Source organism: Spermophilus citellus (assembly GCF_964194105.1).
Source record: "Spermophilus citellus genome assembly, chromosome: 4".
Classification (NCBI taxonomy): domain Eukaryota; kingdom Metazoa; phylum Chordata; class Mammalia; order Rodentia; family Sciuridae; genus Spermophilus; species Spermophilus citellus.
In genome coordinates this window covers 136534044-136557106 of record NC_138185.1, presented here as the reverse complement: position 1 = coordinate 136557106, position 23063 = coordinate 136534044, and the positions used below count along the sequence as shown (strand labels likewise).

At 39.4% G+C, this 23063-nt stretch overlaps 2 protein-coding genes across 11 annotated transcripts in view; one reads left to right on the top strand and one right to left on the bottom strand.

Annotated features, from left to right (window-relative positions):
• The window catches only part of CAPN3 (calpain 3), a 43153-nt gene extending 34949 nt beyond the window's left edge, over positions 1–8204 (top strand). For 3 of the 5 annotated variants that reach the window (XM_081289154.1, XM_081289151.1, XM_081289152.1), the window contains 10 exons: positions 1538–1555; positions 3978–4091; positions 5055–5132; positions 5520–5577; positions 5661–5725; positions 6215–6283; positions 6370–6448; positions 6658–6774; positions 7057–7115; positions 7589–8204. In XM_081289154.1, coding sequence (XP_081145280.1) covers positions 1538–1555; positions 3978–4091; positions 5055–5132; positions 5520–5577; positions 5661–5725; positions 6215–6283; positions 6370–6448; positions 6658–6774; positions 7057–7115; positions 7589–7615 — 684 coding nt within the window. In that variant the 3' untranslated portion in view covers positions 7616–8204. Of the gene's footprint in view, positions 1–1537; positions 1570–3977; positions 4092–5054; positions 5133–5519; positions 5578–5660; positions 5726–6214; positions 6284–6369; positions 6449–6657; positions 6775–7056; positions 7116–7588 lie in introns of those variants that run through there. The other 2 variants (XM_081289153.1, XM_081289155.1) reach the window with 2 other exon arrangements.
• A 1015-nt stretch (positions 8205–9219) lies between these two features.
• The window catches only part of ZNF106 (zinc finger protein 106), a 74940-nt gene continuing 61096 nt past the window's right edge, over positions 9220–23063 (bottom strand). For all 6 annotated transcript variants that reach the window (XM_081289144.1, XM_081289147.1, XM_081289145.1 and 3 more), the window contains 8 exons: positions 21308–21424; positions 20292–20483; positions 19255–19317; positions 17989–18108; positions 17428–17499; positions 15887–15958; positions 13712–13858; positions 9220–13103 (listed from right to left, as the gene is read on the bottom strand). In XM_081289144.1, the coding sequence (XP_081145270.1) occupies positions 13047–13103; positions 13712–13858; positions 15887–15958; positions 17428–17499; positions 17989–18108; positions 19255–19317; positions 20292–20483; positions 21308–21424 (840 nt within the window). In that variant the 3' untranslated portion in view covers positions 9220–13046. The remainder of the gene's footprint in view (positions 13104–13711; positions 13859–15886; positions 15959–17427; positions 17500–17988; positions 18109–19254; positions 19318–20291; positions 20484–21307; positions 21425–23063) is intronic.

Below are 23063 nucleotides of genomic sequence, written 5' to 3'. Positions count from 1 at the left end.
ATGATAATGATTACCTGGCAATGCTTTTGTGGGGTTTAAATCAATAAGATCATGTGTGAAATGTCTGGTACAACATGGACACTCAAATGGAGGTTATTATTCACGTTTTATGACTTGTAAGGTACTTTTCTATATGGTATCTCACTTAATCCTTGCAAATTTTCTGAGAAGTAGATGAGGTTATTATCTCTGCCTTTGAATCAAGGAAGCAGAGGCTCAGTAGGGTTAAATGACTTCCTTGCATTCATGGAGCTCATAATTGACAGGCAGGACTAGAACTCAAATCCAGAATCTGACTCCAGATTTAGGTCCCCCCACCTCCTTGCTGAAGCAGGCCCCCAGGGCTGAGGACCCTACACCAGAAGCACAGAGTTGTTGTGCCTTAGACCCATACTGAGGAAAATCCTGTCTGCCTTGGGGCTTTGGGCTCTGGTTAGAAAGTCGTCTTGTGCTCAGTGGGTGTGACATCAGCCAATAGGAGGACAAATGACCACTGAACTGTCTTCCTGGTCGGGACATACAGGGTCAGGATTCTGACCCTATGCTAGTGCTCAGATTTTCAGAATCATGACAGATATTTGGTTTTAGAATAAATATGCATTTGGTACTATTATTATTCTTCAGACACTGATAATCAATGTACAGGACTTATTAGAAGTTGTACATTCAAATTCTTATGGGAGTTGACATGTCACCCAACTGAAATAGAACAAGCAGGTGTAGGGGTTTGGTTGTCTCTAATACTGCCATATTTGTCTGCAGTTCTCACATATCACTTGGCTTCAGTGTTGGAGGGACAACTGGAGTGGCAGCAACTATGGCAATCTGGAGGCTGCAAAGAACAGCCACTCTTAGCTCAGCTAATTATTACCACAGGGAATTCCAGGCCCAGTATAGCCCACTAGACCTTCTAATTTTACAAAAGAAGCCCCAAACTTGGATTTCAAATCTCCCTACATTAAATGTTTTCTCCAAAGTTAAAAAGATTTTTTTTCTGTCATTCAAAATCATTTACAAGTCAGTTTGAGTGAGTCACATTTTTAGTGTTTTAGTAACCAATCTTATCCCCTGACCCCAAGATTGAACCCAGGGGTACTCCATCACTGAGCTGCATCCCCAGTCCTTTTTATTTTTTATTTTGAAAAAGGGTTTCACTAAATTGCACAGGCTGACCTTGAACTCAGAATCCTCCTGCCTCAGCTTCCTGAGTCACTGGGATTATAGGTGTGTGCTACCATGATCAGCTACTAAATTCATTTAAAAAAAAGCCAGAAGGTCCCTTCCCCTGACCATATTCAACAACAGTGGATTATTAAAACAAAGCTAGAACAGCCATATCTCTAGACATAGATGTGGAAAAAGAATTCTCTTCTCCCTTCACCTATTTTTCCTTTTTGACACAAAGTAATCCAGATATCTGGACCCCAGAGCCTTACCCCAAGTATAGATCAGGATGCAGGGAAGCCCAATGCCACCAGCCATTCTGGCAACTTGCTTTTCACTTATTCTGCATTTACTGTTTCCTTTTCTTATGCAGAAAAAGAAAAAAACCAAGGTGGGTGTAACGGGGTGAGTGGGTAGAGAGTTGTGTATGTGCATGCGTGTGCATGCTCTTATGATGCATGCGCCAGACTAGCCTTTTCCTCTCCCTCCTTCCCTGTGCCCCTACTGGGATCTTGAGTGTGTAATAGTGACAGCTGATACTTGCTGAGGAGACACTGTGCTGGGTGCATTCCATAGATTAACTCAATCCTTACAACCACCCTATGAGATTGGCACCATTATTATCCCTATTTTTAGAGGGGAAGAAAAGGTACAGACAAATTAATTTGCCCAGGGTCACACAGCCAGGAAGAGGCAGAGCTAGCTTTGGAGTCCAGTGGTTTGGCTCCACCTGTGCCCTGAACCACCCACCACAGGCCATCAGACAAGGTTTGGTGCTGGTATTTATGGGGATGCTAGTGGGTCCATCACAGGGTTTCTCCAAATATAGTGACTGGCCCAGACCAGAACCAACAGTCACCAAGCACTGTGCTGGTGGTAAAATTAGTTTCTTTTATATCTTTATTTTTATTTATTTATTCATTTTTATGTGGTGCTGGGGATCGAACCCAGGGCCTCATGCATGCAAGGCAAGCACTCTACCACTGAGCTACAGCCCCAGCCCCTAAAATTAGGTTTTTGATTTTTTATTTATAACAGTATTTAAACAGTGGGTGCTGTTTTTATTCCCCTTTTACAGGTGAGGGTACAGGTTCAGACAAGTAAGGTGACTTGTCCCCAAATAAACACATAATGAGTGGGGGAACTAGAACTGGAAACTACATCTAAGGCCTGTTTCTTGCCCTCACTTCTGTGGTGCCAGCCTCTTATACTCAACGTCTGTGTTGTCTAAACACAAATTATTTGGGCCTGGATTCATGTTTCTGGCAGGGATGTTCCATGGCTGCACCATGTCTCCTGGCGTTTATCCCTTTTCAGACTGTAACTTCCACTTGTCTTTGGATCCCTGCAAGCTTCAATTGCTTGGACAAGGCCCCTTTCTTAAAAGAACAAGCCAGGGCCTTCAGAGCCTGCTGGGTGCTGAAGCTGGGGGAACTGTAGTCGTAGGCCTGCCCACTTGACAAGCAGCATGAAAAGACAATGGGGCAGAGGTGGGTCAGGTTGCTTTTCTGCTCTGAGAATCTGCTTACTTTATTGTTTTCTGCACTCAGCCCCCAAACCCTATAGTTAAGTCTTTCCCAGACTTTGCCTATGGGTGCAATATCTTCCACCTATGTTGGCATGACATGGCAGCTGCTCTCCAACCCTTCGCATATTCTTTTGCAAGAGCATATCTTAAAAATATCCCTTATATTTTTGTAGCATTTTTAAGAGAGAGAGAGAGAGAGAGAATTTTTTAATATTTATTTTTTAGTTTTCGGTAGACACAACATCTTTATTTTTTATTTGTATGTGGTGCTGAGGATCGAACCCAGCACCGCGCACATGCCATGTGGCTTGAGCCACATCCCCAGCCCCATTTTGTAGCATTTTTAATATTTTTGCAGTATAATTTTACATGCAGTATAGCTTACATTCTCTTTTGATCTCCACAAAAGCCCTGTCAGGAGAAAAGCCCAGGTTTTACTATCCCCATTAATAGATGAGTAAACAGGCCAGTGAAAGTATTTCTTATGTGAGGGACAGGGCTAGTTGGCGTTTTGATCATGCCTTGACCACACCATTAATCATTCTTTCAGTTTACACTCTACAAAGTCCCAGAGGTTGATTCGAGGTTCCTCAGTAGCCACCATGGTGATGTGGGTACGGAGGAAAAGGAGCTGTCCTCGTTAACCAGAGAAGCTCTGCGTGTGTGTGTGTGTGTGTGTGTGTGTGTGTGTGTGTGTTTTACTGGGGATTGAACTCAGGGTGCTGTACCACTGAGCTACACCCCCTGCTCTTTTTGAGACAGGGTTTCTTTAAGTTGTTGAGGCTGGCTTCAAACTTACCATCCTTCTGCCTCAGCCTCTCCAGTAGCTGGGATTATAGGCATGCACTACTGTGGCCAGCTGGAACTCCATTCTTTTATTAAGACTTTATTTATACAGGACTTCTGGGGGAAATTGAATTTGAAGTTATTTCCATTTGGGGAAAAAAGTCTAAAATATTTGAAAATCACTCCCCTAGATCATGCTGTTATAACATTGGTAGCATTTTCACATGTACTTACCTTGTTGCATCTTTGTACTACCATGAGATGGGGTGGGTATTAAAAAATGAAGATCTGAGGTCCACAGAGGCCTGGCAACTTTTCCCTAGTCGCACAGCTTATTGGCGGCAGAGATGGAGCTTGAACTGAGGTTCAGGAGCTCCTGACCCTGATCTTTTCTTCTCACTGAACAAAGCTGCTCCGGGGGGAGGTTGCCTAAATGTGCCTGCTCAGCCTGTAATCCTTGCTTCCTTCCTGCCCCTCCCCACTTCCCTCCTCTCTCCAGCCCATCATCTTCGTTTCAGACAGAGCAAACAGCAACAAGGAGCTGGGTGTGGACCAGGAGTCAGAGGAGGGCAAAGACAAAACAAGCCCTGATAAGCAAGAGAAATCCCCACAGGTTTCTGAGCATGTGGCATGAATGGGGTCGCCAGAACACAACAGGGGTCCTCCTATGCTTTGGGGGGACATGGGGGCTGGAAGGGTTTCCAGGGGGGTGTCTTTTTAACATCTAATGTTTGGATTTGTCCCACTGACCTTTTCTCTCAGCAAGTTCCCCTAAAATTTGGGATGATATTTGGGTGAATGTCTTGGGGTTTATTGCCACATGAAACTAGTCCTAGGACTGGAATTACAGTCTGAGCCTCCCCACTGGAGATTATCCAGCCAGGACAATGACAGACGGTAGAGGAAAAGACCGAGTAAGACAGAATCAGATTGAGAGTTGAGACCAAACAACTTCTGTCTTTAGTCCTTGAACTCCTGACAAGAGGGGGATATAGTAGTAGAAAGGTAGGGGAACTGATATCAGAAATGGAGTCCTCTACAACTCAGGGGAGGGTTCTACTGGAGTAGGGAGAGGTGGCCATATAAGCCTTAGTGGAGGTGAGGCTAAAGGGCGGAAGTCCCCAGAAAAATCCACAGCCGAGTTCTCTTATCCTGGAGCAGCAACACAGTGGAATGGGGAGGAGGGGATCCTTTGAGACTGAGGCAGCTGGAAGAATTTTGACCTGCTTGGGGCCTATTTGATTGAAATATACGGGCTCAAAACAGTAGAGAAGGCTTTAGCTTGGGGGTCGGGTGGGATCAGTGGGGCTGTCTACATGTCAGCATTACTAGTGTGTCTTTTGGCTGGAGGTGTCAGGGCTAGCAAGGTATGGAGTGAAGAGCCGCTAAGGCCTAGATAATTCTCACTCCAGCTTACTATGTTCAACTAAGAAAAGCATTAGCCCTGTGCCCAGCTCCAGCTGCCACCTATGGCTGTTTTGGGCACTCCAGCTCCTTTGGCCCAAAAGCAGCTTTCCTCAAAATTCATCCATCCATCCCTGATTCCTATGAACCAGTTTTCCTTTGTTTTCTACAGCCATGGCCTGGCAATACGGACTATGAAAATGAGGAACAGCAGCAATTTCGTAGCATTTTCAAGCAGATAGCTGGTGATGTAAGTACTTCCAACCCTAAGACTCCCACAGGAGCTTGCTTTTCTACTTGACTGTTCAAATTACCATTCTTTCATTATTGTTAAACAGACATCATTTTGGATTTGGGGCATGAATGTATGCAGACAGAAACCTACAAGTCCTTGAGTTTTGGACTGACACATCCACTGGGGAGCTCAGAGGCCTTTGTCCTATGTGTTAGCTGCCCACTGTCTATACAGCTAAAGGTGCATTGTCTGTCCCCATCTTCCTCAGAAGAGCCTCAGCTTCCCATAACAGAATCAAAACAGGGATTTCACAAAAGCGAATAGCTGGGATTTATTTTGCAAAGTCTGTGCTCTATCAGCTGCTTTACTCTTGAACCAGGACTCTTCTCCTTTTCTCCTCAGGACATGGAGATCTGTGCAGATGAACTCAAGAATGTCCTTAACACAGTTGTGAACAAGCGTGAGATATTCAAACTAGGTGTGGGGAAGGGGCTGGGGTCCAGTTGTCTGAAAGTGGTTCCTCATTCTTCTCCATGCCCCCAGACAAGGATCTGAAGACACAAGGGTTCACGCTGGAGTCTTGCCGTAGCATGATTGCTCTCATGGATGTATCCTTCCTGTCAACCCTTCCCAACCCTTTGGTGTCTGCCCACAAGAGCCAGGAAAACCAGGGATGCCTAGTCAGGCAGAGGGCCCAAATTTGGGCCCAGGGAAGGAGATCCTGATTCAACATCTGAAAGCATTGTTTTGGGTTTTTTTTGGACTCAGAACATCCTGTATACAGGTCTAAAAATAATCAGAAGGACGGACACTGGGTTGTGGCTGGCCACATCCCCAGCTCTTAATTCAAGCCTGAGATCCTGCTTGAAATTCTATCTAAACATGAAGGATCCTTAGAGGGCAGGCTTGTTATGAAGCCTCAGGAACTTTATTGGTGGTGGTGGTAGGGTGGTTAATAGCAGGATAAGGCAGGGGGGTAGGGGAGTTCAGGTAGAGGCTTCCTATGGGGCTACCTTCCCTGCAGAGTCCCCTAGCCACACCCTCCCAGTCCAGGGGGATTTTGCTATGTGCCAGTAGCCCTGACCTTCCTCCTCCAGACAGATGGATCTGGGAGGCTGAACCTGCAAGAGTTCCATCATCTATGGAAGAAGATCAAGACCTGGCAGGTGTGATGAGAGCGTAAAGTGTGGGAATGAAAAAGAGGGTTGATTTAGGGATTGTGTGTGACCTTCTTCAAATTTTCTATTACCAGAAAATCTTCAAACACTATGACACAGACCAGTCTGGCACCATCAATAGCTATGAGATGAGAAATGCTGTCAATGATGCAGGTGCTGGGAAGAAAGGGGGTGGCAGGCATGTGGACTATAACTGGTGGGTGTGGGAATGGGAGAGGGGACTAAGCTACTAGGACCCTACTAAAGAAAGGAAAGTTTCTCATTTCCATTTTTGAGGACAGTATGCCTAAAGGGTTAGAGGAAATAGAATGGGGTCTAAGAATTCCAGTTTCACTTTTCTCCTCTATCCTGCCCCTTCACAGGATTCCACCTCAACAGCCAGCTCTATGACATCATTACCATGCGGTATGCAGACAAACGCATGAACATTGACTTCGACAGTTTCATCTGCTGCTTCGTCAGGCTGGAGGGCATGTTCAGTAAGTGGGGGCTGCCCTTCTGCTCTCTAGAGTACTTCCAGCCCCCTCCCACGGGATAGCTCTGGCAATAAGAAGCCAGATAATCTTTCAGTCTACTCTGTCCAGGCTGAACAAAGGCCAAAGCCTCTTTAGACCTAGAAAAGGATGGCAAAGGAAGGGTTACTGGTGATGCTCTGCCTGCAGATAATCCTCTTAAAAACATGTGGTCCTCTTAAGAAAATTGAGTAGTGAAGTTGGAGTGAGCCTGTAACAGGCCTCTGGCCTGTGTTTTCTTTTACACAGGAGCTTTTAATGCATTTGACAAGGATGGAGACGGTATCATCAAACTCAATGTTCTAGAGGTAAAGCATAACAGATGCAGCACACTGACCCTGCACCATAAAATTCAAGTTGGATGGGACTGGGGTGGTAGCTCAGTGGTAGAGTGCCTGCTTAGCACTTGTGAGGCCCTGGGTTTAATCCCCAGCACCCCATAAAAATAAAGGTATTGTGTCCATCTACAACTAAAAATATTCTTTAAATGTTTAAAAAAATTCAAGGTGGGCAGTAAATGAGGCAGAAATGGACCCACTCTGCTCCTCACTTCCAAATGGTAGTGGAGGGATGGGACAGGAAGGAAGCCTGGTGAGAAAGGTAGTCCACAGGACACATATACTTAGCAGAGGCTCACAAGGGGCCTCAGCTTCCCAAATAATTTTATGTTGGAAAACATGTTACCTTTCTGGTCTGTTCCTTTTCCCCCATCCCATAAGATTCCTAGGGCTGGGGTTTCCTTTTCTTGTCTACATTCTGATCTTAGGACTTCTTCTTTCAGTGGCTACAGCTCACTATGTATGCTTGAACCAGGCTGGCCTCATCCAAGGCCATGCAAGATCACTCAGGATTTCAATTTCACCCAATATAGCTAGAGTCATTTACCTCAAAGGATCCAGTAGCTGCATCAGCATGCTTCCAGGCACCTCTTTGGTCGTGTTCCGCCTCCACTTTGCTCTATACTGTCTTGATCGGTCATGTCTAGCCTGACCCTTGGGAAAACAACTTTGTTCCTTTGCCACATGAAGGCAAGTGTCTGCCTCAGCTGTGTAGCCTACCTATCCAAGGTTGGCTGATTCTGAGCTGCCTCAGCTCTGAGGCAAATGCTACCCCCTTAGCTTGCACTAAGGCTTTTTCAGAAGCATCTGCCAATTGCACTTGCCACTCACTCGTGCTGGAGCCCTCTCACCTTTATACTCTCCCATCCATGGGACAGTAACCAAACTTGCACTTGGGTCTGCCTGTTTAGAATGGGCCTCTCTGGGGTAAACTGATCCAGTGGAATAGGGTTGATACTTTGGGTTTTCAGACACATGTTTGGCTGCATTCTGGGAAAAACAAAACAAAACAAAAAAAAAAAAACAACTGATCTAAATAAAGGCACGTGTACAGCTGGTTCCACTGTTTTGTTTTGTTGTGTGTAGATCAGCAGGGCTGAATGCATTCTAATTATGCTCTCAGTCACCTACAGAAAGCCCTAGTCTCAGAATAGAAAATGGAAAACACAAACACAAAACCTCAAGCCCTACTTAAGTCATTGCTAGGCACAGTGGTGCATGCCTGTAATCCCAGTGATTTGGGAGGCTGAGGCAAGACTGCAAGTTCAAAGCCAGCCTCAGCAACTTAGGCCCTATCTCAAAAAATAAAAAGCCTAGTGGTAAAGTGCCCCTTGCACTTTTTTTCATCCCCAGGGGGAAAAAAAAAGTCACATATATTGCTTTTTTTGTTTTGTTACTAGGGATTGAACTTAGGGGCACTTTACCACTGAGCTATATCCCTGGCTTTTAAAAAAAAAAAATTTTAGAGACAGGATCTCACTGAGTTGCTTAGTGCCTCACTAAGATGCTGAGACTGGCTTTGAACTTTTGATCCTCCTGCCTCAGCCTCCCAAGCCACTAGGATTACAGGCATGAGCCCTTATGCCTGGCTATTAAAATTTCTTGAGCATAGGAATCACTCAGATAGTTCTAATACATATAATGAAGAAGGGGAATAACTGCTGGAGTATTGGACATAAAAAATAAAGAACATATTATGTAGAATTTTGGGGTGGGAACAGTGCTACAGCTTGAACTCAGGGCCTCATGCCCTACCACTGAACTGTATGTTGTACATAATTATGAAACCATATATTAAATATAATTTTAATGTGATTTTTTTTCCTCACTTATTTCAATGTATTTAGGTGTAAAAATTTTAAGCATTTTATAATTCTATCTAGGATAAATTTTGACATAAGATGTAAAAGTAAAAATTAAGAATAATATTTGTGGGAAAGACCAAGGGGGGATATATATTAGTGGTAGTATGATATAAGCATCTTGTGTTTTCCACCTAATTTCCCTTTTCTCTAGCCAACATGAAAGGGTTGACTATGAATATGCAGACAAGGTAACAAAAGTAAACAGCTGATTAGTAAAAATTACTTTATTTTCCTCTTGTATTTGCTTTATATCTTGCTTTACAAAGTTATGAAGTTCACAGCTTTATACCAAAACGTAAGAAGACTAGGCTATTTGCTTATAAACATTTCTGCGGTCAAGTATTTCATTCTTTTCCATATTCAATATTTTAAAAATCTGAAACCAAGGGTGCTGGAGCAGCTCTAGGGCATATATTTATCTTTAACAGGAGAAAGATCTTCAACAGCCTTTCTTGACCCCCTCTGTACCCAATTCACTGGTGTACTATCTTAAATTTAGAGTAACTCTGGGAAACTTCAGTCACTATATGACCCAGCAGGTCATAGTTGGGTTGAAGGTGAAGTTAGAGGCTGGTGTCTATAACAGTAGGTCTGGTTTAAATGAGGATTCCTCATCCATTTGTATGGAAGTCACAGCCCAAATTGCCTCCATCACAGCCTCTTTCCTATCCATAAGATCTCTTCTCTTAAACCCTGAGGGTCCTACTGACTTGTGGCAGGGATAAAACCACTGTTTTATAAAAGTGGCAGGTGCGGCCTTCATAATAATGCTAGGAGCTCTCCTTTAGGTAACAGAATCAAAATTTAGAAGAATGCCTACGTAAACTGCAATTATTTGAGCAAACCAGAGTGTACAGGCTGTCCAAATCCCACTTTACAATATACTTCAGTCTTTTCCAATGAATTCTCTTCCATTAAAAATACGATGCCATTCCTCTACTCCCACCAAACTGGCCACATGCCTAAGTCACTAAAGTTGTTCAGAAAAAAGAACAAAATGAAACTTTTATTAAGCAAATAATCACTTAAGCAGAAACAGTTTTGTCTATAAACTGTATGTAGGTAATGAGCTAAACACTCAATTTGTAATTCTTAGAATTTTTTCCCCACCAAAGGAGGAGTGTAAAAGTAATGACTTGCTCTCAAATTTGAATAACATCAGGTCAAGATAACTCTTTGCTCTTTTTGTTTCCACTGTTTGTTTTGTAACTGAGGAATATGCCAAAATATATTTTGAATTTAATTAAACTTTTGCATAAAATTTGAAGTGACTGATATTTTATCAGAACTGCCATTAAAACATTAGCCTATGCTAGTAAACATTTTAGCAGTCAAGTGTTTCATTCTTATCCATATTCAATATTTAAAAAATCTGAAACCAAGGGTGCTGGAGCAGCTCAAGGGCATATACATCTTTAATAGGAGAAAGATCTTCAATAGCCTTTCTAAAATAATTTATGGTTTTCATGGCTCTGAGCTGTTAGAATAGGCACAAACAATTAAAAATCACATTCTACAAATGGCCTCCAATTACTTATAAGAAACGTGCCTGTTCTGTCAGGTTGTTAAACTATGTCCTTCCTCTTGAAGCCTCTAAACAGCAGAATCGGCACAGACCCTGAGCCACAGCTCTTCTTTAAGGGGAAAGAAGCGATAGCTGTAACAATATCATGGAGAACTTAAAAAACAGCGGAAGTTTTGCATAACTTAAGGCGCTTAAAGGTGATAACACAACCATAAACAACTGAAATGCTTATGGTCCCTTTATTTCTCAACAGAGGGCTAGACAGTTCATTCTAGATAACACTTGAACCTGATGTTAGAATATCACATGTTCTTGAAATGAACACATTACTACCACTTTTTCAAAGAAATCTTTTGTGAAATAAAAAATACCATAAGCACAGGTGCCCACCCATATATATGCATACAAAGGAACTTTCACACATGCATATCCAGAGGCAGATACATGCACATGAGTCTACCAAGTTAAATCCAAATCACACTTCTTACCTATCCTACCAGTCTGCAATACCCTCAAAAGTTCCCCTTGACTGCCCAACACTTTACATTCCCCTTTCCTGCTATACAAAAGTTCCACCATGGTTGTTTCAGACACATCCTTGGGCAGAACAGAGCACCTATGCCAATGTGGAAATGCAGTCACTGCAGTTCAGAGAAAAAGACCAGGTTTAGCAACAAATCCAAAATGACTTTCCTGGAAATTACTATTTCCAAGCTCGGAACAGTGTGGTTTCTCTCGTTACCCTTATAGGAAATGGAGGTGAGAGGCAGGAAAAGCTTTTAATCCCACACAGAAACAGTGCAAATATACTTTATCAAGAGGATCTTCTCTGTTCTCTATACAGCATCATGCAAACCTAAATATGTGGTTAACAAGAGTTTTCTACTCACAAGCACAGAAATAGCTTGTGGAGCCATCCATTATCTGGTAGTAGCTCCTACATTAGTTCTTAACATTTTCTAGATCCAGTAACAACCACTAGAACCTTTCCTGGAAAAAAAACAAACAAACACATTCTTAGTCTTGTATACAATTTCAGGGGAGTTTCAGCCCCTCTTGCACCTGTCTATGAGCCCCTGGGGAAGCCCCTGCTCTGGAACTTGAGGGAAGGATACTCAAAGACATGTGCACTAACAGGGGATAAACTTGGATGCTGGCAATCCTAAGAAACTGTAGGTGTCACACACCCTGTAGCTCAGGGCTCCTCCCTCTCCTTTTCTTGGCCTCTCTGAAGAATCTGAGTTTTGAGAATTCAGAAACAAAAGGTTAGAAAGTAATATATGTATAGCTTTACTGGTAAGAGTCTAGAGAAAATCTAGAAACAAAGCAGTTCCATTAAGTCTTTGGTGATTTGGATGTTCCCAATGGACACAGCCTTTCCTTTCACCATAATCCTCTCCTCTCCCAGCTAGCAGGGAAGTGAAAGTAAAGACACTGGCTTCAGAATAAGTCTCTAATAAGCCTGCCTGAGGCCCTAAAAATTATATCCAGATGCTTTATTCTAACTCTCCCATCTTGGGTGCTGCAGTTGGGTTGAAATCACTCTGTGAGTCCAAAGGAATACTTGATTTGCCATCAGTCTGGGTTCAACAGTAAGAGATGGGGGTAGGCAATAAAGTAAACCAAAAGGTTTCAAACCCACAAGAAGTTTGGAGAGTCAGAAATTTGGGGAGACAAATACACCTCCAGTTCAAACAGCCTGAAAATATCTGTAGCAGTGAGCAGCACCCAGGTCTAACAGCAAAACAGAAAAGTAGACATTAGGTTGGCACGTTTCTTCACACTGTGCACTTTATCAAAATTTGCACTGAAGTTCACTAGGGAAAGCAACTTGAAAGGAGTTACATAATGGGACTTAAACATTTGAATTTCTAAAATAGTGAACAGAGCAGTTATTCTAGCTATTTATAAAAAATCTGTGTGTCCGTTAGCATTTAAAGTCAGTTCTGTCCATCTACAAAGCGGGTGAATAGTGAAACACACTGCACATAATTTTTAAGAAAGGAAATGATTTGCTTACAATTTAAATATCCAGTTGTTTTAACTGGAGAAATTAAAACTAATCCTGAAAACCTACCATTTGAACAAAATGTATTTAAAAGCCTGACTACAGGTCTAAACCATCATAAGAACATACACTTGAAATCACAAACTGAAATCAACAAAATATGTTTGTATGATTAGGGTCAAACTAGGTAACCAACTAAGATCTGGATATTTAATGAACATCTGAAGAATGGTAGTAGCATAAATCACTAAATGTCATGCAGTCACAGAGGATGGTTCCTTAAAATCTGTTTGACTGTTTAAACCCTCCAGCATGAACTTGAAGTGTACTCTATCAACCCACAGAGCTGCCCAGACTTATGCTAGTTGTTAGCTTGACTGCTAACCCACTTTCTCCTTCCCCATTTCACCGGAGAAAGGAAGACAGTGGCTAGTGTGAGGGGCCTATGTGAAAACAGTTCAACTACTAATATAATAACTTCCCAACATGGGAGGCAAAAAACTTCATGAATCAATTTTGCTGTCATCTTCAGCATGTCGTTCAATGTGTCCTGCAGCATCCTGAGGAAAAGGGAGAAGGGCTATGAGAGACAAGTTGGTGATAGAACAGAAGAAAGCCAAAGCCAAGTTAAGCCATTATATAAAATAGGTTTTATATGGGATTCATACCTGAAGGCAGTTAGGAGCTGGCACTTTGCTAATTTATATGAAAGTATGCACTTATGGACTTAAAAAAACTCTTGTGTTAAGAGTTCTTGTCCTGGGGGCTGGGGATGTGGCTCAAGCGGTAATGTGCTCGCCTGGCATGAATGGGGCTCTGGGTTCGATCCTCAGCACCACATAAAAATAAAGATGTTGTGTCCACCGAAAACTAAAAATAATTCTCTCTCTTAAAAAAAAAAAAAAAAAAAGGAGTTCTTGTCCTAACACAGGAAGCTCTGTTATTGATTTGAAACATCTGAAAACATTCCCCTAAGCTTTCTCAAAACCTACATAATTACTTTGAAAATCTCATTGAATTATTCCCCAAGTCTCTGAATAATAAAAAGAAATTCCTCAACCCTCCTCCTATTTATTAAGAGTGTCCATAATTTCAATAAAGTAAAGATTTGCCAGCCTCTGTTCTGAGCAGTCTAAACCCCAGTTAACCTTGAATCCCACTCATGTACCTGCTTGGATCCTTTCCTAGCAGTGAAAAAAGCATCACAGTTCTTCCAGCGACATTTCAGAGTCTGAAAGTTCGGATTAGTGTGATCAGTCAGCAAATGTTGTTTTAAGTGATCTATAACACCAAATATCAGAGAGCAACCATGCCACTGCAAAGGAAGAGAATGAGGAGACTAGGTAAAGAAAAGCACAGTAAAAAACAAAACAAAACACCCCAAAACAACAAAAAAACAGAAAGAACACAGTAAACATATGATCACAACATCCCTTGTTTTATCCCATAAATACTACGGAAGCAAAAAGTACACCCCTTATTTTTTATTTTTGGCTATAAACATAGCAGGGCCAGAGGCAACGAAATTATCAATATAATGAGGACCCCGAAGGACTAAGAAGTCTTTTGATACTTTGGTATTTTGAGAAGATAAAACACTAAGGTAGCCATTACATCTTGTTAGGGAAAAAATTAGCAAATATATATAAATGAACAAGTATAAATTCAGTTCAAATCATAGTCTTGACCTTGCCATCATAAAACAGAATTTCGATCTTAGACTATTTATTACAAAATAATTTTCCTGTAATACTAAAAGGGATATGTTTAATAATCCTAAGAACTGATGACTTGTAAACTTGGAAATAAAAATGTCTTATAAAGAAAACTACATTTGTGGAAATATTTGTTGTCATGGAAGCCTGACTTTTCTCACAATGTTTTATCATTTGAATCATAATCTTTACCTACTTAAAAAAATTATTTATGTATGTATTTTTAGTTTTAGGTGAACACGTTATTTTGTTTTTATATGGTGCCAAGGATCAAACCCAGTGCCTCATGCATGCTAGGTGAGCACTCTACCACTGAGCCACATCCCCAGCCCCTTATTACCTACTTTTTTTAAAAAAGTGTAACTTTACTTGTAAATGTGGCTCGTTTTCATTATTAGTCAGAAAAGCATAAAAACTGGCTTGGCATTTTCCCTGTAACTTGTTTGTAATAAACCTTATAGCTCTAACAATTTATTTCTAAAAAGTAATGCAAATTTTTATATTTCTCATTGTTAGACTATTCCATCCCACCATATATATATATATATATATATATATATATATATACACACACACACACACACACACACACACACACGCACATATACATATATATATACATACACACACACACATATATATACCTAGACACACACACACACACACACATATATATATGTTTTTTAAAATATTTATTTTTTAGGTGTAGTTGGACACAATGCCTTTATTTTGTTTATTTATTTTTATGTGGTGCTGAGGATCGAACCCAGGGCCTCACATGTGCTAGGCGAGCGCTCTACCACTGAGCTACAATCCCAGCCCCTATATATATTTTTTTACACAAGGAATTAAACCTAGGATGCTTAGGCATCATCCCCAGGTCTTATTTATTTTTTATTCTGAGATTAATCTAACTAAGTTGCTAAAGCTGGCATTGAACTTGTGTCCTTCTGCCTTAGCCACCCGATCTGCTGGGATTACATGTGTGCATCACCACCTCTGGATCTTATTGTACTAGATTTTGCTTACCTTCACTGGCAAAATAGAAAAAGACAGCAATACATAAAAAAGCTGAAAAGTAATTAGGCTGTGGATAAGCCTAAAGTCAAATGTAAAATAAGTTTTAAGGGCTAATCATTTAGGTTGGTGAACTGAGGTTTATAACTTTAAGACTACAAATTTTTACTTACTTATTCCTCAGAAACCAATGAGGATATAAACCAAGCCATTAAACATTTATAATCCCTAAAAAGTATGTATAGTAGAGGGACAGGTCACAAAAAGGAAAAAAAAAAACCCACAAAAAACCACTTCTGCTTTTACTTCATATACTTTTGATATAGTTGATATTATCTAATCTTGAAAGACTTTTCATTAAAGAAGTATAAGCATTTTATGTATGATTCTTTTTTTTTAATTTTTATTTTTATTTTTTTTTATTGGTTGTTCACAACATTACAAAGCTCTTGTATGTATGATTCTTAAAATAGCTTCCTTGTCCTACAGTAAAAGGCAAAAAGTAGATGCTCAAATACAAAAATGCTATACTAATGATAATGAAAATCTATAAACTAGCCTAGGGTTAAGCAATTCCTAGGTCCGGTGACAGGAACAATTTCAATGCTTACCCAACAGCGGTAATTCTGCATCAGATTTAGTCTCACAGCCTGAATACTGCCATCATAACAGCCAGTATAAATCTAGAGAAAGAGATTTATAACACTGGATCAAAATATACACAAAGAAACAACTACAAAACACCTTTAAAATAAGAGTTAAAAGATGGGGTTGGGATTGTGGCTCAGCGGTAGAGTGCTTGCCTAGCATGGGCGGGACCTGGGTTCGATCCTCAGCACCACATAAAAATAAAGGCATTGTGTTGTGTCCATCTACACCTAATTTAAAAAAAAAAAAGTGGGGGCTGGGGATGTGGCTCAAGTGGTAGCGCGCTCGCCTGGCATGCATGCAGCCTGGGTTCGATCCTCAGCACCACATACAAACAAAGATGTTGTGTCCGCCGAAAACTAAAAAATAAATATTTAAAAAATTTCTTTCTCTCTCTCTTTAAAAAAAAAAAAAGTTAAAAGAAAATACAAACCTAAAGCAAAATAAGCTCCAGAGTACTAGAATGGGAGCCACTCTTGGGACTGTGGCTGAGAGCAAGCCTGGCAAGACTCAGAGGGCATTTACCTTTTTTTTTTTTTAACCCAGGGGTGGTTAACCACTGAGTCACATTCCCAGCCCTTTTTAATATTTTATTTAGAGACAGGGTCTTGCTGAGTTGCTTAGGGTTCACTAAATTGCTGAGGCTGGCTGTGAACTCACAATCCTCCTGCCTTAGCCTTCTGAGCTGCTGGGATTACAGGTGTGCACCACCACACCTGGCAACACCTACTTATTCTTCAGCCCAGGTATCTCTGGTTTCTAACTGGTGTTGCTTATTAGGCATCTGCATTTCATTGCAGGAAAAGGTTCAATACTCTTTGAAAAATACTCTTTCAATTCATTGCAGGAAAGGGTTCAATACTCTTTCAAAACTCTTTGAGTTTGAAAAATATCCATCCTCAACCCCACAATTAGACCAAAATAAAATATATGAAGGTTTAGCAGGGTTAAGAGAATTAGCTTCCACTTTAAAAAAAAAAAAAAAAAAAAATATATATATATATATATATATATATTTGTGGTTGGATATAATATCTTTATTCTATTTATTTATTTTTGTGTGGTGCTGAGGATAGAACCCAGGACCTCACACGTGCTAGGTGAGCATTCTACCAGCCCTATTAGCTTCTACTTTTAGGTCTGCTATAACTATGTCACACTGGCCAAATCTCCTGACTCCACTTCAGAGTTCTGTTCAGATCACAATGTCTTTAGAAAAAGCACCACTCAATTTTTAAAAGCATCTTAAATATATCTTCTAGTGAAGGATGGTCTTAGATTTTTACTGTAATTATTTTCACTATAAACAAAAATGAATATTCAACAATGTTGCTGTGTTATTTCTCACTATTACTATGCCAAGAGATAAACAGACATTCAATAATGAGGCATACAGAAACAGATGTCACTTTGGGAAGTGATAAGTAGTAACATATTATTAGTATGTAGAATGTCACATAAACACATTCAAAGGCAAACTTCTAATGAGACAAATAATACTCACCATGCTTTTATGGATGGTCATACACATAATCATGTCTTTGTGTCCTCCATAAACTTGCAGTCGATCATGGGACTTAGAAAGAAAAACATGGTAATAAGGTTATTTTTACCTTGTGCTTAATAAACAGTCCCTGCAGGCCTTGGGAGGCTTAAAATTGTATCTCAGGCACTAACTAGAAGAACCAGTAGTATTCTAACAGAACCTAATGGCAGTCTCCTTATTAAGTCCTACTTAATAAGAGGAGTTGATGATAAGTAGTAAAACCAATTTCTTTAAAATCAAAGTCTCAAAATTGCACACAAGGAGAACTGTTAAAAGAGAACTCTTAAAAAAGAGACTGAGGTTGCCCTCTAGAAACCATTTACATTTTGACACCCATGCACCTCTCACCAAGTATCTCAGAGTAGTGTCTGTCAGAGTGTGGTCCAGTTTCATAATTATTTAGAGTGTTTGTAAAAAAAAAAAAAAAAAAAAAAAAAAAGCAGTATCAAAAATCAACACTAATCCCAAAAAACAACCTCTCCAAACCATTCAAGCCAAAATACTGAATCTAAATTTTACCTGTAATTCATAGACACGAACAAATTTATCCAAGCAAGCAGTCACCATCACTTTTCCTAGGATATTCACCACAGTCACTGCATGATTGTGACCTTTATAGATCCGTACAAGTTCACCAGTCTACATCAGAAGAAAAATAACAGTCACTAGACTGATTTTTAAGATTCCTTTCTACTTTTGAGATTAATGATTCTATAATTCTAAGAGGCATAATTCTGAGGTTATCTGTAAACCCATGCATCTGTTCTAATTTTAAAAGCTGAAGTGCTTCCACAGGCATTTGTTACCTATATAAAATACATGCAATGTATCCTGATAGAACCTAATGTTATAGAAAGAGAAGGGCCACAATTCTATCTACAGCTTTTGAAGTACAAGTTGAACATCTCTAATCCAAAAATATGAAATCCCAAAATTTCTGAGTGCAGACATGACACTGCAAGTGAAAAATTCCATATCCGACCTCCTGTGACAGATCAGTCAAAAACAAAACAATAAAATTACCTTTAGGCTATTCACATATGAAATATAAATAAATTCCATGTATAGACTTGGGTCCAGTCCCAAAATATCTTATGGAAATATTCCAAAATCTGAAAAAAAAAATTGCAATACTTCTGGACCCAAGCACTTCAGATAAGGGATATTCTGCCTGTACTTTTACTTTTATAATTTCACTGAATCTGGACAAATCCATCAAGTAGGATTATGCCCCAGTTTATAGACCAAGAACTTACCTTGTGCTTAATAAACAGTCCCTGTAGGCCTTTGGGAGGCTTAAAATTGCATCTAAAGTACTAACTAGAAGAACCAGTAGTATTCTAACACAACCTCATGACAGTCTTCTTATTAAGTCCCACTCCTCAAAAGAGGAATTGATAATAAGAAATAGTAAAATCAATTTTTTAAAAATCAAAGGCAGCTTCAGAGCTGCCTTTAGGACGTAAGTACAGTCTTTCAGCGGTTTTAATTTGTTCTATTTTAAACTACATAACACACCCACTTTCTAAGAGCCTCAGCTGCTCCATTTAATTTGCTTAAATGGGGCATTCAAACAAAACCTTGAGTCTGTCTCCTACAAAAAATTTTGACAAAGTCAGGATTTCTGGATTGCTCAATATTATCCAAGAGCATATACATAAGAATTACTATTAATTTTTTCACTGAATAAAGGGCTTAATTTAAATTGCAAGAGGGCTGAGGAAACTTCAAGCTTTAACCACCATTTTATGAAAGATTTCCTTAGACTACATCAACTTGGCTTACATGAATGTTGTGAGCATGAACTGACTGATCACTGGAGCCACTGAACACAAGATCATTCACCACCTTAAAGAGAAAAAAACCTCAATGAGTTAGATTCTGTACAAAGTTCTGTTTCCTCTGTTAATTTATAACACTGGTGGATCTAATTTCTATTCTACTTTGAGCTGAGCATGAACCAGGTATAAAATAATGATTCCAATGATTGGGGTTGTGGCTCAGTAGTAGAGTGCTCGCCTAGCATGCACAAGACACTGGATTCGATCCTCAGCGCCACATAAATGTAAAATAAAGATATTGTGTCCACCTAACGCTTAAGAATAAAAAAATAAAAAATAATGATTCCAAGACAAATTTTCTCAACTGAAACTTTTGCTCCATCACTATAAATCACTATGAACTGACGAACTGACAAGAACTGCCAAGTTTATTAGCTCTCTGGACTGATTAAGAAGCTCTTATAGTATAGCCACCTTCTACAATAAAACACTTTTATTTTTTGGTGGGGGACAGTACTCGGGATTGAACTCAGGGGCACTGAACCACTGAGCCACACCCCCAGTTCTATTTTGTATTTTATTTAGGGACAGGGTCTCACTGAATTGCTAAGTTGCTGAGGCTGGCTTTGAACCTGCAATCCTCCCTGTCTCAGCCTCCCGAGCTGCTGGAATTACAGGCATGCACCACTGTGCCTGGCAAAATACTCTTAATTTCTTTTTAAATAGTTTTTAGTTATACATGGACACAATATCTTTACTTTGTTTATTTATTTTTACGTAGTGTTGAAGATTGAACCCAGTGCCTCTGTGTGCAAGGCAAGTGCTCTGCCACTGAGCTATAACCCCAGCCCAAATACTCTTAATTATTGTCTCTCAGTTAATATATCACAAATGAGCATTTCATTTGGTGAACCAGGCATAAAGAAAAGGGTTACTTCCTTGCTCTTTTCAAAGTAGCTGTATTCTAAATGTATTAGACAACAGAGAAAATTTGAAACTCTATTTGTGCCAGACAAATCTTGTCTTTTATACTATACTTGCCTTCATGCAAAGAATGGTCTTGCTATGGCCCTCCAGAGTTCTGAGGAGCAGTCCGTTCCATGCGTCACGTACACTGATTGTACAGTCATAAGATCCCACAACCAGCAATTTTCGGGCGCCTTCCTGAGCTGTGGCAAGACAGCTGACTGCCCGAGGGCCATGGCATTCAAAGATTTCAAGCTGTTTATTGTTCTGAAAAATAAGTCACCATTATATAAAATAAAAGCAACCTTAGTTGTAAGACTAACAAATTCCATCTTATAGACTACATCTTTCATCCACTTCTTTCTCTTAACCCTTAGTCTAACCTTTCAAGTCAACTTCCATTATAAAGTCTCCTAAATGATCTCCTTGCTTCTACTAATACCAGTCCTTCCCAATCTCATCAACTCCCCAGTGACTTTTTTAATATAAATTGGATCGTGTTTCTCACATTTTAAAGCCAACAAAATGAAGTCCAATAAACTTAGCAAAACACAGATTCCCTTAAGAATTCCATAAACCTTACTGAGAGCCTAGCAAAATACCAGATATTCAATAAAGGCTTGCTCAACAAATGAGTTTATCTCTGGGTTAGTAAATAATAAGGCCACAAGGGCATTAAGGCAAAACTCTGATAAGTTCACTTTAATGAAAAGGTCATCCTCATGAAACCCTACATCAGTTCCAAATCACACCAATGTCATATGTGAAGGAGTTCAGATTCATTTCTTATGGTATCATTCTTAAAATGAAATAGACTGGTTTAACCTGTGACTCATTATTTGGCCCCAAATCTTCAGACATGGTTTAACTTAGCAGAGTTATATTTTGGTCCTGGCACCTTTGAGTCTAAACAGACAGAAGAGAGGATCTTATTTCATTTACATCAGAAGACAACAGTTTTTAAGTAATGGCTAGTTCTGCTATTTCCCCAACAGAAAATGGAAATGCCTGCCCATTACTTCTTCCTGCACACACTCATTCTATTTTCAAATGGCAAGAGAAAACACCATTTTCTTCCCCCAACTACTAACCTTTATGTTGAAGGTCACCACAGTACCATTTGCTAGTCCAGCATAAAGAATTCGCCATCTACTATGGAGGCAGAGAACCCGGTCCTCCAGATGTAATTGCTCCACACACTCTCGGGTCTGACAAAAGTACACAATTATCTAATCAGCAAATAAGATATGAAAACAATTCCTCCTGAAAGTAGAGTTTCAAATGACTCTAATGAGGAAGAAAATCATGGCATTTTCTATTTTGTAGAGGATTTTTTAAAGATCTTTTTCCTCTTTAAAATACGAGGCCAAAGATTTGCAGGCTATAGGTAACAATGGAAAAAATATGTACATTCTAATAATGGTATCTATGTTTCTAATTAAAAATATAGAAAATCTTCAAAGGACACTATGAGTCTTAAGTCTCTGAAATAAAATGGACAAAGATAAAAATAAATAAGTAAAATAAAGGTATTGTGTCCATCTACAGCTAAAAAATAAATATTAAAAAAAGGAAAATGTTGTATATTCAATAAATGCATTAATCAAATGTGTTTTCCTATAATTGGTTCTCTATTTCAATAACTTTCAAATGCCTTCTTCAATATGGTACTGGTTTAACTGGCCATTACTACGCAGGAAGCTTTTTAAAAATATAGAACCGCAAGTTCCTGAGATTCTAATTCAGTAGGCTTAGGAACCTGTACTTCTAAAAATTTTCCTTAAGGGGCTGGATATGTAGTTAGCTCAGTGGCAGGGTACTTGTCTAGCATAAGCAAGGCCCTGGATTTGATCCTCAGCATTACAAACAATTTCCTTAGTAATTCAAATGCACATACAAGTTTAAGAAGTTATCTACTTGATATGACTTTCAAGAAATTTTTCCATGAGGGGCTGGGGATATGGCTCAAGTGGTATCGCCCTCGCACAGCATGCATGAGGCACTGGGTTCAATTCTCAGCACCACATTAAAAAAAAAAAATAATAGTAATAAAAAAATAAAGATGTTGTGTCTACCTAAAACTAAAAAAAATAAATAAATAAAAATATATATGAAAAATAAAGAAAAAAAAAAGAAATTATTTCCATGAATTTCCCAGGACTGGATTATTCTAGAAAATCTACCTAGAACCAAGTATAGGGCCATATATAGTATATACACAAGAAGTATTGTTGAGGGTTGGAGGTATGGCTCAGTGGTAGGGTGCTTGCCTAACATGCAAGGCCCTAGATTTGATAGTAGCAGACAAGAATTAAAAAAAGAAAAAGAAAAGAATTACTAAATGGTACCCAAGTGATTAAAGGCCAAAGTATAGATTTTAAAACATATCCAATTAATATGTGTTTTAAGCTCTCCAGATGAATCTGATGCACACTAAAGTTGTGAACAGTGCCACAGAAATCAAATCTTAATTATTAACAATTCAATTAAATACTGACTTCTTCCCAGTAAAATACAAGAACCTTGAACTAGCACTGACTATATTCCCTCCCTTCCTTTTACCTATTATCATATATATTCCATCTATATATGTGATAAACCTAACGATGTAGAGTCATAAATTTTGTATCATATAGTTTTGTCTTTTAAAGAAATTAAGAACATATTATGTAAGATTTTGGTGTAGGAGCAGTGCTACACCTTAAACCCAGGGCCTCATGGACTACCACTGAGCTATACATGTACATAATTATGAAACCATATATTATATGTAATTTTAATGAGATTTTCTCACTTAGTTCAATGTATTTAGGTTTAAAAATTTTAAACATTTTGTAATTCATTCTA